General features: G+C 41.0%; 1 protein-coding gene across 2 annotated transcripts in view; it reads left to right on the top strand.

The window, feature by feature from the left end:
- The first annotated feature begins 621 nt into the window (after nt 1-621).
- The window catches only part of ALG5 (ALG5 dolichyl-phosphate beta-glucosyltransferase), a 46689-nt gene continuing 33222 nt past the window's right edge, over nt 622-14088 (top strand). The window contains exons 1-5 of one of the 2 annotated variants that reach the window (XM_017537985.2): nt 634-760; nt 4887-5058; nt 5454-5500; nt 6812-6880; nt 11252-11344. In XM_017537985.2, coding sequence (XP_017393474.1) covers nt 695-760; nt 4887-5058; nt 5454-5500; nt 6812-6880; nt 11252-11344 — 447 coding nt within the window. In that variant the 5' untranslated portion in view covers nt 634-694. Of the gene's footprint in view, nt 761-4886; nt 5059-5453; nt 5501-6811; nt 6881-11251; nt 11345-14088 lie in introns of both variants that reach the window. The other variant, XM_017537987.2, reaches the window with a different exon arrangement.

The following is a 14088-nucleotide window of genomic DNA, read 5'->3' as shown; positions in this document are numbered from 1 at the left end:
GTTCTGCTCCGCAGGTCCTGGAACTGGCTCCTAAGCATCAGCTTGTGTTGTAGACTGTGTCGTGCTTAAGGCTGCCATCTCTCTCCGACGTGAGGTTACCAGATAAAATACAGGATACCAAGTTAAATTTGAATGTCTGATAAACAGCATTTTTTTTTTTTTTTTAAGCATGAGGATGCCCCAAATAGGACATGCAATTAGTTATTACCAGAACCTGGAGGGAGCTAGGAAGGCTTTACAGATAGATGGTGATGGTTGCCCCGCATTGTGAATGTTTTTAATGCCACTCACTATTGTAAAGTTAAAATGATTAAAATGGTAAGTTTTGTTTTATTTTACCAAAATTTATAAAAACTAATGTAATAGACCTGAAGCCTTTAACTGGATGAGTTGTGTAGTATGTAAATATCTTAATAAAGCTGTTAAAAAAAAGATTAGTTTTTGTTTTTTTTTTTAATCTGAAATTCAAATTAAGTAGACATCTTGCATACTTGCTAAACCTGGCGCGGTGCTAAGGAACCTTAGCGCGTCTCTCCACCGCCGGGGCGCCGAGCGCTCGAGAGCGGCAGGTTCTCCGCCTCGCCACGCGGGGGTGCTGCGGGCGGCGGGCGAGGCCTCTCTGGCTGCGGGGCCCTGGGTCGCACTTCCGTGTGTGTGTAGGTGCCGGATAGGGCCAGCGGCCCCGGCATGGAGGATGGCTCTGCTTCTGCTGCAGCTGGCGGTGCTCGGTGCGGCGCTTGTGGCCGCAGCCCTCGTACTGGTGAGAACAGAGGTTGGGGACAGGCTCGGGCCGGGTTCTTTAATTTTCTTTAATTTTTAATTAAAGAAAATTAATTTTCGATTCTTTAATTTTCCCTTAGAACCTTATCTCCTTGTGTGCTCAGAGACTTGTAAGATTTTTCACACGGGGGTGCACCCACGCAGCCTGGCATCGTTGCCGCTTCCCTCGCCCCTGGCGCCCGCGCCCCCTGCCCGCCCGCTCTATCGGCCTCGACCTCTCCCAGACTCCCTCCGGGACCTGCAGCCGCTGCAGTTCTGCCCCACCCGGGGAGGTCTGGAGTCTCCAGAAGGGGTGTGCTCGCTACCCTGCCCCCTTTGCTGATGGGGCTAAGCAAATAGGGGTGACGGTGCCCTGACGACAGCCATCCTTTACAGAATGGGAATAAATCCGTGGATCGATGAGACCCACGGGTGAGCGAGAGAGACAGGCCTCAGGCCTCCTGATATTACCATGTCGGCGGTGGATTGGGGGAAGCATTGTGTTCCAGAATTAAGGACCCTCAATATACTGTCCCTAAACAAGGCACATAGAATTCAAACTCGATTTTCTTTGCCATTGCTCTCGAAACAAAAACATTGTAAGCCCTTGCTGATTGTTAAGTGGCAGAAAATTGGCCAAGTGAACTCTCTCCCACATATTTTGGAATGAGCCTGCCATCTAGTTTGTAAAAGTGGAGAGGATTTCAGCTTCCTTGACATTCAGATTAGCTACCTAGACAGCACTGCCAGGACGGCCACTCTGCCATCTTTTCAGAGGATGTGTGAATTTACAGTTCAGATAAAATGCAGTGCATCGTTACTTCTTTGTTGATAGTATCTGGGTGAGAGAGGAGTCCTATCTTGCCCTGACAAGTGGAGATTTCAGAGTTTGGGCTTTTTTTGTTTTTTGAAGTTTTTGAGCAAACCGGGTTTGTTTGTTTGTTTGTTTGTTGTTTGTTTTGGCGGGGTGCCGGGTGGGAAGTGGTGGTTTCACACATTCTTAGATCGAAGCTGTCTTACTTTGGATCTTCTGCACAGATTTTATGAGATTGTACTGATGGCATTTGTTCCCACTAGCTTCAAGTGATAAGAGCTACCATTTATTGAGTGCAGTACTTACTGTACGTTGAGTGTTGCACTTGGTTTAATAGGAATTATCTCATTAGATCTTTAAAACAACGCTATGACATATGTTATCATTAGCGTTATTTTACTGGGAAGGAAACAGATTGAAGAAATGAGTTTCATGTACTCAAATGTCACACAATTAGTAGAACTTAGATTTTTTAAAGGCCAGAACAAGAAATCATTTAAAAAATAATTTTTCAAAACCTCATCTTGTCTTCATCTGTATCCACTCTCCTTATTTATCACAGTCTCAGCTCCTTTCTGAATTATTTTAAAACAACTTGAAGACATTTTATCTTTAAATCCTCAGCATTTATTTCTAACAGATAAGGTCTCTCTTTTAAAAATACCACAATAAAGTGGTCACAGATGATTTGAGTTTATTCTGTGATTTCAAATTCCTCCTCAGTTCACATCCCCTCACTTCTCTCATATATGTCTCAGTTTGTTCCAGTCAGGATCCAAACAAGTGCCACACAGTGTACTCCGTTGATGTCTTGAGTCTCTTAATTTGTTAACAGTTTCTCCTCCCCTTTTCTTCTTTTCCTTGACTTTAATATGATCATTCCACCTGTAGAACTTCTCACAATTTGGATTTCTCTGAATGCATCCCCTTAATGCCTTTTAACATCGTCCTCTGTCTCGAATTTCCCATAAACTGGTAGGTAGGATCTAGAGACTTGATCAGATACATACTTGATGGTTTTTTTAATCAAGAAAAAAATCATGAGGGATGCTTCTTCGATTCTTTCGTGTCGCATCCATCAGGAGTCATGTAAAGGCCAGTTGTCTCTGGTGTTAAGATGGACCTGCAGGTTCAAGTGTTGCCAGCCAGACCCACCAGTTTATAAAATTTGTCATCAGCCTAGTGGTTTCAGTAGGCATTGAGGATCATTGCCTAAGTGCTTTATTTCATTGTGGGTTGCAAAATGAAATATTCTCATTGTATCCTTCATTTATTACCTAGAATTTTATAATGAAAGGAATCTTATCCTCAGGTATTTGTTTACCCTGAAATACCTTTAATACATATAAAAGACAAAATAAAAGGCAAATTTTTGAAATGCTGAGATGGTTCCCTGGCATCTTACCCAGTTTTCGTTTTTGGTATTGTAGCAGGAGCGGTGGCAGGAAAGGATCTCTCGGACACCAAATACAGGAGGAAGGAATTTATTTCAGCTGGGAGCCAGGTGGCATAGGTGCCTAACAGCCAAGCTCCTCTAACAAAGGGAGGTTCAGCCTTTATATAGGCTTATACTTTAAATGTTACACGTGGAAGAATCTTAGGTTCATAGTTTCAGGACTCACATGTGAAAAGGCCTCTGTTTACAGTTTCAGGAATCACATATGAAAGGGTTCCGGTTTACAGTTTTAGGACTCACATGTGAAAAGGTTTCTGGTTTGATCTTGTTTTAAGTAAAAATAGTGCCTTCTGGAGAGTTTCCCCAAGGCCTAGCCTGTTGTTTTCAGGAAGGAGATTCAGGAGGCGCCAGCTGGCCTGCTCTCTCTTTTATTGAGATGCACAGTGGATGACAGAGGGGGAGGGAATCCCAAATGCCTAGGTCTCCCTTCTCAGTACAGGTATTGATCGACTTACGACCTATGCAACTTACAACCATTCGACTTTACGACCACAATCGCTAGCCACGACTGCTCCGCGTCTGGCAGCGCAAACGTTGCCCACCTGGGCGTACGACAGTGCAGACCAGCTTCCGGCAGCACTACCATCTCCACGTGCACCATTTCAACTTATGACCAAATCATGTTACGACCGGTCCGCGGTCCTGACTGTGGTCGTAAGTCGAGCACTAGCTGTATCATTGTGAATTTATGATTTACAGTTATGTTTCATGGTTTGATTCATTGCAATATTTTTTTTTTTTAGTGGGGGGAGGTGGGAAGATGATCAGATCTTCACATCCTAGGCCAGTGAGAGCCCTGTTGGTTGACTGCTTTGTTCTTTTGGCACAGCCCTTATAATCTTTGATAGTGTCTTCACTTCCTGGTATGATATGTATTTCACCATTCTACATTTCCTGCCCCAGATCTGAATCACTCATCCTCTTTGGAGCACTGCCGGCTTTTAGTAGGAAATTAAATTTAGAAATGAATCTAAACACTACTGTGCATAGTAGGAACTCTTCACCACTGTTCTAGATACTGCCTCTATGCTCCCACTAATCAAAAGGTATTCACTCTCAGTATGTACCCAGTAGGATATTAAAATTGGTCATTAAATTACAAATGAGTAGCATTCCAAAAATTTATAGATTGTTTTGAAAGCAAAAAGTGTGCCAATACAAACGATGTTAAAAAGAATGGTTATTTCCAAAGCTTAGCTCCCAAGTGCATACGGGAGCCTGTAAGTTAGATACTTCACAAAGTGCTGTATTCTGAATTCAAATTCGAGTTAAGTATCAAAAACATATTCTTAAACATTGTTCTTCCCTACCTGGTAGTCTGAGGAATCTTCCTTTTATATCTTGGGTCTGTCTGGTCCTGGATGGGAAGTCTGCCTCTCACCCCGTACGTTCCACTGCAAAATGGATTTGTCCTGTCACATAGAGATTCCAAGCAGGGATACGACCGTACTGTATGCGTGTGTGCGTGTGTGTGTGTGTGTGTGTGTGTGTGTGTGTGTGTCTATGTGTGTACACATGCTAAGGATCAGGGTTTTAAGGCATCTAAGAGTAGACTGGTCTTCCTGTAGTGACTGATCCCTATTGTAGCTGGGATGTGGAGGCCTGAGGAATGATGACTAGGAAGAGACAGAGCCTCCTAAGGCATCAGCACCTTACTGATAGAAAAAAGGACAGTCATCTGTTCATAGTAGGGGACTAGTTAGGGGACTCACTATTTAATTTTGGAGTCACCTCTAGATCATTGTTAATGAACTAAAAACTGAGAGTGAATATTCAACTAAAAGAAAAGTAGACGATATATTCTAACATATAGAAAAATCTGTAAAACATAATTTTTTTTAACATTTCTGCTTTTAGATTTCCATTGTTGCATTTATAACCGCTTCAAAAATGCCAGCACTCCATCAACATGAAGAAGAGAAGTTCTTCTTAAATGCCAAAGGCCAGAAAGAAACTTTACCCAGCATATGGGACTCACCTACTAAACAACTTTCTGTCGTTGTGCCTTCATACAATGAAGAAAAACGGTGTAAGCCCTGTTTTAATTTTTTTTTTTTTGGTAAAGGGTAGTTTGGAAAGAAAAAGAAATGTAAAGTATTTGACTTCGCTATCTTTGCCAAAACATTAATAGATGTGGGCTGTGTTGTGTGCACAGTTGATAATTGTTGCAGTTCAGCAGAGACGGAAGTGAATATTAGCTGTCATGAATAGGAGCAGCATCTTGAGGCAGTGGGGACTGATAAATGTTCTAAGAGGTAGTTAGGAAGATGTGGACAGAAGGCAGGATTCCAGATGGGAATGACCATTGAGAGAGTACCAGAGGGGCTTGTTAGATTATTGGGACTTTTTTCTGTATGTAAGCTGAATGTGCCGGGCTTGGAAAATCATTTTCAAAAGCGATTTTTAATATTTTTTTTCTTTAAGTGCCTGTGATGATGGATGAAGCTCTGGGCTATCTAGAGAAGAGACAGGTATCATGTTTTCTCTTTTAATATGATATCTCCAATTAAAGCTAGACCAGGTCACCAGCTTGTGGACCCCAAACTAGATGCACTGTGAGAGGCAGTCCTGGCAGCACCCCGATCTCTGGGCCGCCTGCTGCTCGGCTTGTTGCTAGTCATAAGTCCAGCACGTAGCACGTTACCTCCAGAGGCAGGTGGGTGACCCGGGACAAACCAGGAAGCTGAAATTTCTGTTTCCCTACCCTCCTACCCATTTTTATCCTCTCTTGCCTGATGACATATTTAAAATTCAGTGACAGTGTATGTCTGCAGACTTTGTATGATGCTACAATGCTGTTTTTACTTTTGTGACTTATGAGAAAAGGTATATTGTATATTGTTTTTGCTGTTAACTTTTATTTTATTCTTCTCTCTTTTTTTAAAACTAAGTTTGAATAAACAGAAAAACTAAGTCTGAATGAACAGAAAAAAGAGATATTTTTGAAAGACTTACACTGACGTTGAAATGATTTTGTATTTCTTCAATATTCTCAAGAGTCTCCTCTCACATTTTCTTCCTCTTTCCCCTACGTAAGAAGGGAATAATACACAGCCTTCTATTGTAATATTAGCTGCCACTGGAATCTCCTTGAAGGGATTAAGAATTAAGTGAATTCTTGGGAAAAAAAAAAAAGGTTTGATTTACTTTGCTTTTAGGTTTTTTTGTGTAAAAGGGAAATAGAAGATTCACTGAAAGAGAAAGACCTGTATTACTTTATTACTGACTCCAAAAATTCAATTTAGAGAAAAGAAGAAAGGAATTGAGCCCTTAATATATATGAGGCTTCTACCTCTCCAATTACCTATAATTTTCACATCTGCCACATAGAGTAGATTGTTCTGCTCTCTTTTTTTATTAAGAAAAAAGGCCCAAAAAGTTAAGTTGCCCAAGGTCATTAGGCTAAGAAATGCTGCAGCCAAGCAGTAATCTGCAGTCTCTAACTTCAAACCTCGGGAGCTTTTTTCTTGCACACTTGTAGCCTCTCAAATGTGCTGTAGCACCACAAGTACCTGGCTTCTTCCACCACCGGGGTACAAGGTAGACCGGGGACAGCGAGGTGACTTGGAGAGATTGAGTCAATAGTCACTGTCCACCTCTACCCAGGATCTCTCTTTTTTTTAATTAGCCTTTTTATTTTATGCCGTTTGTGCCTTAATATTTATATTTAAATTTATATGTATCAACACTAAAGCAGTTGTTTTTTAAATTATTCATGATTTTATTAGAATAATTTATGGCAGCTATGCCAAATTGTGTTACTTTCTTTTCGTTTCTTGCAGAAACGAGATCCTGCATTCACTTATGAAGTGATAGTAGTTGATGATGGCAGTAAAGATCAGACTTCAAAGGTAAATACACTTGCTTTTAGAATTGACAATAGATAGAAAATAGAGAATAATTTTGCACATATGAAATCTCACTTTCATTCATCAAGGGACCCTAAAGCCGTGCCTAACACCGTCCATTGTTACAGCATAGATTGCAGAAAAAACAGATTTCATTTATGGAACTTCTCCATAAGACCGGGGAAGCTTTGAAGATCAACAGATAGGGAAGCAACATGCCCATTCACAGTTCCTCCTAACCTCGAGAGTAGGAACCTTCGTTGCCTATCAATTTGTGCTTCATTTTTCCCTAAGCACAGTTTCTTTCTGCTCCATCTTGCCTTATAATTTTTAAAGCAGTCATGCACATAGAAAGCTGCCTTCATACCAGCCACTGGGAATCAGCTGTGTCCTTTCACATGCACAGAATGCATTGGCAGGATCTGGCTTAGGAAAGGTAAGTGCTGCACTTTGAATAGTGTGTATGATGTGAAAGTCATGAACACAAGCCATCTCAGCAGTTTAGTGAAACATGAAGGAAACGGCATGGAAAACAAGCTTCGGACACTTGCTGTTGAGATTACAGAGGCAGCCTAGACCCAGCTGAGGCTGTGCATCTTCTCCTGAGGAGCACTCTTTTGGCGGCCCTTGACCTATGAGTGGTCCACTGCTCTACTGGAAGGATCAGAGATGCCCTCCCAGGCAAGACAAGCAATTGACCCCACTGATCCAACATTGGGAGGAAATGGAAACTTGAAATTATATTTAGTAGAAGTTTTTATTTAAAACAAAAAAACCAGTTTCCGCTTAGTAGTATTTATGGATTCCCTGGTTAATGTCTTACACTCTGAGGGGTGTGAGGAAAATTTTAGATATGGCTCTTGTTCTTGAGGCCTTTCAGACTAAGGAGGCACAAAGTATAATACAAGAGAAAGCTGCAGTTGTACAGTGACGTTTATTATATCCTCAAACAACATATCAAAAAGGCGAGTAGCCACGCAGTAGGAACTCAGTTCACAAACGGTGGCCGAGTGACAGCTGCTGCCCTGTATACTAAAGGCCACGCTGTAAAGCTTCAGTGTGTGTCCATTCCAAACAGGTGTGGCTTCCACAATGTGTTCCTTCCTTGAAGCTAGATACCAAGAGGGAGGTTTTCATCCTAACACAGGAAAGTCTCATTAGTTCACTTAGCTACTTACGCAATGACTCTATCTTCTTGGTTTTGGAGTCCTATGATGAATATAAAGTATTGGACAGTTCCAGAGTAAACACCTACCGCACAAATAATATTTTTGTTTTTTGTTTTTTTTTTGAGACGGAGTCTTGCTCAATTGCCCAGGCTGGAGTGCAGCAGCACGATCTTGGCTCACTGCAACCTCTACCTCCCAGGTTCAAGCAATTCTCCTGCCTCAGCCTCCCCAGTAGCTGGGATCACAGACGTGCGTCATCACACCCAGCTAATTTTTGTATTTTTAGTAGAGACGGGGTTTTACCATGTTGGCCACGCTGGTCTCAAACTCCCAACCTCAGGTGATCCGCCCATCTCGGCCTCCCAAAGTGCTGGGATTACAGGTGTGAGCCACTGGACCTGGCCACAAATAAATGTTCTTTGAACAGACATTTCTTCAGCTATTAAGCAGGAGTCAAGAGTTCTGACTGGTACTAAAATACAAAGATGTGAAGACCAGTCTCTGCCTTGGAGGAGTTCATATCTGTTAATAATACTGGAGATATGCAGCAAATGATTAGAGCACTGGGTGTTAGACATTTTTATCAATTAGGAACTGTATCATAGAGTGGCTTAAATAATAAAGAAATTTAATTATCTCTCCTGCCAAGAAGTCTGCACATAGTTGATTCCAGAATCAGCTTAGCATTTTAATAGGATCAGGTTGCTGGATCCATATTTTCAGTCTCACACATTCCATCATCACAAAATGCCCACAGCTACAAATATTACATGTTCTGGAGTAGTAAGAGACAGCCAGGACTTTAAGAATCACCTCTGGGATGGGCATGGTGGCTCATGCCTATAATCCCAACACACTGGGAGGCCAAGGTGAGAGGATTGCTTGAGCCCAGTAGTTCAAGGTTGCAATGAGCCATGAACTCACCATTGCACTCCAGTGTGGGTAACAGAGCAAAGCCCTATGTCAAAAAAAAAAAAAAAAAAAAAGAAAAAAGAATCATCTCTGTGTGCCTCTCTCCTTTTTAACTAGAAATGAAAATCTTTACAAGAAGTCCTCACCCCTCCCTGCAGTAAAGCGCATGCCAAAAGTTCACAGGCTAGAGCTTACTGACATGACCACCCAAGCCTGCAGGGAGGCTGTGAAAGTCCTCAGCGTAGAGGAGTTAGACCAACCATGGTTCATCCCCTAGGGCTTCACAGTTGTCACTATGCAGTGTTGGGGCCATAACAGCAAAGAAGAAAGAGGCACTGCTTGCTGGATTGGCAGCTAGTTAACAGTGTTATAACAGGAGTGTGTACACAGGACCACGGCTGCATTTGCTCTTTGAGACTGATAGATTTCAGATTGTGTGTCAGACACCAGAAATAAAAATCTTTGCCTTTAAGTAGCTGACATTTACAGTTGCATTATGTGATGAGTAAAGTAATAGTTGAATGAGAAAATGCTTTCATAATACATATAGCTATGAGAATTATAGTTTTCTTTTTCCTGGGGGAAGGTGAGGATGGGCATGGAGGCTAGAAAAGAGAAATGGTGTTTGAGTGGCTGAGTCTTAAGCTAGCCTGACAGGTGAGGAAGCTAGAAGATAGCGTTCTGAGTAAAGGCATAGAAGTGTGAGACCGTGGTATGGTCTGGAAATCTCAAATACTGCTAATGTACAGGGACTAATGGCGCAGCCTCAGAAGCTGGCTAAAAAGGTGAGAGCTGAATCACAAAGGATCTCCTGTGCTATGATAAGGGACTATATGTGATACTTAGAACAACAGGTCATCATTGAGGGTATTTGAATAGGACTTATGTGAACTGATTTCCATATCGGAAAGGCTACTCATATAACTTTGAGAATGAATTAGGGAATCAGGCTAGAGATGTGGACTTCAGGGGATAAGGCCCTGAACTAGGTCAGTAAGATGTGAGGATGCCATGGAGTTGAGAGGCATTTTATAAATCAGTCAATGAGTTACAGTAGCCAGTGAATTGTGATGGGTGATAGAAATGGAAGATGATTCTCAGGCTTATAATTTGAGCAACTTAATAGACGGCGATGCCATTTGCTGTAGCAAGGAATATAGACTGAGCAAGAGTGGGAGGAGGAGATGAATGAAATTTGGAATTTTTTTTTAATCCAGTTTACAACTAGGTGACACAGGAGAGAAGAGTCCGAGCTGTAGACAGACATGTGAGATTCATAAATACGAGCTGTAATTAAGCTCCTTCAGTGACTCCCGGTGAGCTTATATGTTGAAAAGAGAAGATGGCCCAGGGTTTCCTAGTAGCTATGTGGTTGTACAATGTAGAGTCGGTCCTTGTGAGGGTTATGGAGCAAGCCAAGCAAAAGGAATTAGAGGCGAAAACTTGGAACAGTTAGAGGAGGGCAAATGCCAGATGAGAGCAGCTTTACAGCTGCCTGTAGAGATGGTTGTCAAAGGAGAGAGTACCTTTGATGGGCTAAGGGAAAGGGGATGTAGAAAAGCAAAGGGCTTGAGCCATACTACAATGGATTGAAAAATAAATGGGTGATGAAGAAATGTAGGTGGCAAATATAGATCACTATCTCATGGCTTTGATTATAAAGCAGAGTAATGGCAGAAGCTTGAGAAAATAGTGAAATCAAAGGAAAGTTTTTAGGATGCTGGCAGCTTGAGCAAGTCTGAGGCTGTGGAGCCAGCAGAGAGGAAGAGATTGATGATATAGAAGAGAAGTTACAGCATGAATATCTGCTGAGAGAGGAATTCAAGTGAAAAGATTCAGGGGAAATGGTCAGGATACAAACAGCCTATCTGAGGAATAAGATCAATTGTAGACCAGAACAAATACAAAAGTCATTAACCAGTATAGAGGGCCCCATCACAAGTTTGTACCAGTCAGACAGCACATGGCTTTTGTTTTTTCGTTTTTTTTTTTTTTTTTTTTTAAGCAGCTCAGTAGCTTAGGTAGAGAAGTCAAGAAAAGAAGGTCATTGCCCACTCTGATGGTTCCTCTGCAGGAAAGTGAGCTATGACTTCAACCTAGTAGGTCAATGTTATATCTTGGCACCAAGAACTCTACAACTCTTCCAGGCCATCAAAATGTACAGTGGGTATAATCTAGTTATAAGAAGGGGCAGACTACAATAGCATTGTTTAAGCCAAAGTGAGAAACGCAGCTTAGGTAATTCTCTTAGAATCCAAATTAATTTTATTCTGACTTTTATATAATTTCATAGGTAGCTTTTAAATACTGCCAGAAATATGGAAGTGACAAAGTACGTGTGATAACCCTCGTGAAGAATCGTGGGAAAGGTGGAGCGATTAGAATGGTAATACATATTTTCAACATTTTTATCGAAAATATGAAGGTATTTTCAGTAATGTCTTTTGCAGACTTATGTGTTTGCTGGCTGCCTGAATACCAGCATTTCAAGTTAGTGATAACATATTATTAATAATAATTTCATGTTTTTAGTCAAATTTTAAAATATACCATATCTATAATATACTGGGTAATTTTAAAATATATTTATGTTTATCTTAAAGTTTAAAATGTTACCATCTACCTTTGTATCTTTGATAGAGTTACCAGATAGTAAGCTTATGCATTTTTTTGCAGTTTAAAAAATGCTTTTTTGTATTAGGTTTTAACTTTATAAGATATGATGTTATGCATGATAGCATGAACTAAGATGAATTTGACTTGGGTCTATCCTGTTGAAATGTGCAGTCTAATAGAAAAGGTAAGCATTTGCATAAGTGAAAAAGATTATAATTATGAGAGACATGCAGATAAAGTGCTAAGAAATTTCAAAAAAGTGGTTACTGTCAGCTGAGGCGTATCAGGTAGGATTCAAGCTGAAAGTTTAGAAATCAAGATATATGAAGGAAAACCTAAATAATTGACTTTGACGTTTATTTTTTAAATTTTTTCCTTATAAAAAGAAGTCTCAAGGTAGGCAGTCCAGGGCTTGTTCAGCTCCACAGTCATCAGAAGTCCAAGCTCCTGCCTTTTCACTCCTCCTTCCTCATACACACAGGGCAACTCCTAGACACTAGCCTTGGCATGTCCACATTCAAACAGGAAGGAGAAGGGAGAGCTTTATCATCACATGTTGCCCCCCTCACAATGTCTGTTAGTTGGATTATTGTACAGATGAGGAAAGGAGGTAACGTAAATTACTCAAGGTCATCAGGTGATAAGAGGTAGAGTGAAGATTTAGATGCAGTTAGTTTCACTCTGAAAGCCATGCTCTTTACCTCTCCGATGACTCTGTAGAGAAAAGATTTGAGAAAACAGCACACCATTTAGCAAAGCCAGAAAAGACAGAAGTAGGAACTCTTTTATATGTACTAGAAACAGTGATTAACTCTGACTAGGTCACAGGATATGTGATACAAAAAAGAAAGTAGGATTGATGCAATGTCATGGTGGGCTTTAAATCTATCGGTTTTTTTATTCAGCCAACATTGTACTTTCATTAGAGACACTGAGATGAAAGACACCTATTCTGTCTTTGAGGATATCACAGTTTAATAGGGAGACAGACCATTGCCATACAGTGTTGTAAATGCTGTAATAAAAGCATATGCAAAATGTTGGTACCACTGTCTGTTGTGGGGAGCAGCACAGCTGTCCCAGAGAAGGCAAGTTCTGAGCGGGGTCTTCAAGGAGGATTAGGACTTAACCATATACAAGTTGGGAGGGCAGGGAGCTTAGACAGGAAACATGAACAGAGGCACAGCAGTGTGAAAGAATGTGCCACAATAAAGGACTCACTCATGGTACCTGTGTCTCGACTGTGAAGATGAGGCTAGTGGGGTGGATGGGTTCAGGTCACAAACTGTAGAAGGGGGGCTTTTACATTTTTTACCATTGACAGAGTGGCACTTAAACATTAATCAGCCAGCAGCAAGTATAGCAGTATTGGGCAAGGTATGATAAACATTCATTTGGATGATGATAGTGACACAAGAGAAGAAAATGAGGGGATAAATGTAGGAGCTATTAAAATGAGGTAGAACTGGGTCTGGGATCAGAGAGAATGACATCTTAAGCCATTCTTAGATTGCTGTATAAGAAATACGTGAGACTGAATAACATATAAAGAAAAGAGGTGATTAATTCATGATTCTGCACGCTGTACAGGAAGTGTGATTCCAGCATTTGCCTCTAATGAGGGCCTCAGGAAGTTTCAACTCCTGAGAGAAGGTGAAGAGGGAGCAGACGCGTCACATGGCGAGAACAGGAGCAAGGTAGTAGTCAGGGAGGTGCTACACAGTTGTAAACAACCAGATCTCATAAGAACTTGCTCACTATTGTAAGGAGAGCACCAAGCCGTTCTTGAGGAATCCATCCCCATGACCCAAACACCTCCTACTTGGCCTCACCTCCAACATTGTGGATCACATTTCAATATGAGATTTGGAGTGGACACAGATCCAAACTATATCAAATGAGTACCAGTGGCCTTGGGTAACTGGGATGATAATGATGTCATTAATAGAAGAAATGAAAGACTAGGGGAGGAGTTGGTGTAAGAGAGACTATGTTGTGTTTGAGCCGTGTTAAGTTTGAGGCAACAAGCAGTGGTATCCAGAATAGCCTAGGAGAGTGGGTGTGAGTGAGTCATCTACATACGTCGGATGATAGTTGAACCTGAACCCATTTAACTGGCAAAGACGAGGTTGTAGAGAAAGGGAGAACCAGAAAATCTTAAGCCAGTGAGGCACATGAGAAATAATAGGCATAAAATATGACTGAGGAACACAAATGGGAGTTGCTATGGTAGACTCCCTTTTTATTTTGTTGTTGTTGTTGTTGTTGTTTAGGCTACCTTTTTAAGGAGCTGCGGTAAAGTGAAGGCCATAGACGGTAGAATAGGAAAGTAGGCTTAAAGTTTGATCGTGCATCACTGAAATGATTAGTCACTTACTAGCTTTTTTTTTTTCCCATTTCAAACAAATAGCTCCAGTTTTTTTGACCTTGTAATATTTTCTCTTTTCTAATACTTTATATATGTTGTTTAGATGTTGAGTGTAGCATTTTTATTTCTGCCCTTTTTTTTGCTTT

The sequence above is a fragment of the Cebus imitator genome, unplaced genomic scaffold, assembly GCF_001604975.1.
Source record: "Cebus imitator isolate Cc_AM_T3 unplaced genomic scaffold, Cebus_imitator-1.0 Scaffold108, whole genome shotgun sequence".
NCBI lineage: Eukaryota > Metazoa > Chordata > Mammalia > Primates > Cebidae > Cebus > Cebus imitator.
Note: the sequence above shows the minus strand (reverse complement) of the source record. Positions and strands in the feature narration are given on the sequence as shown.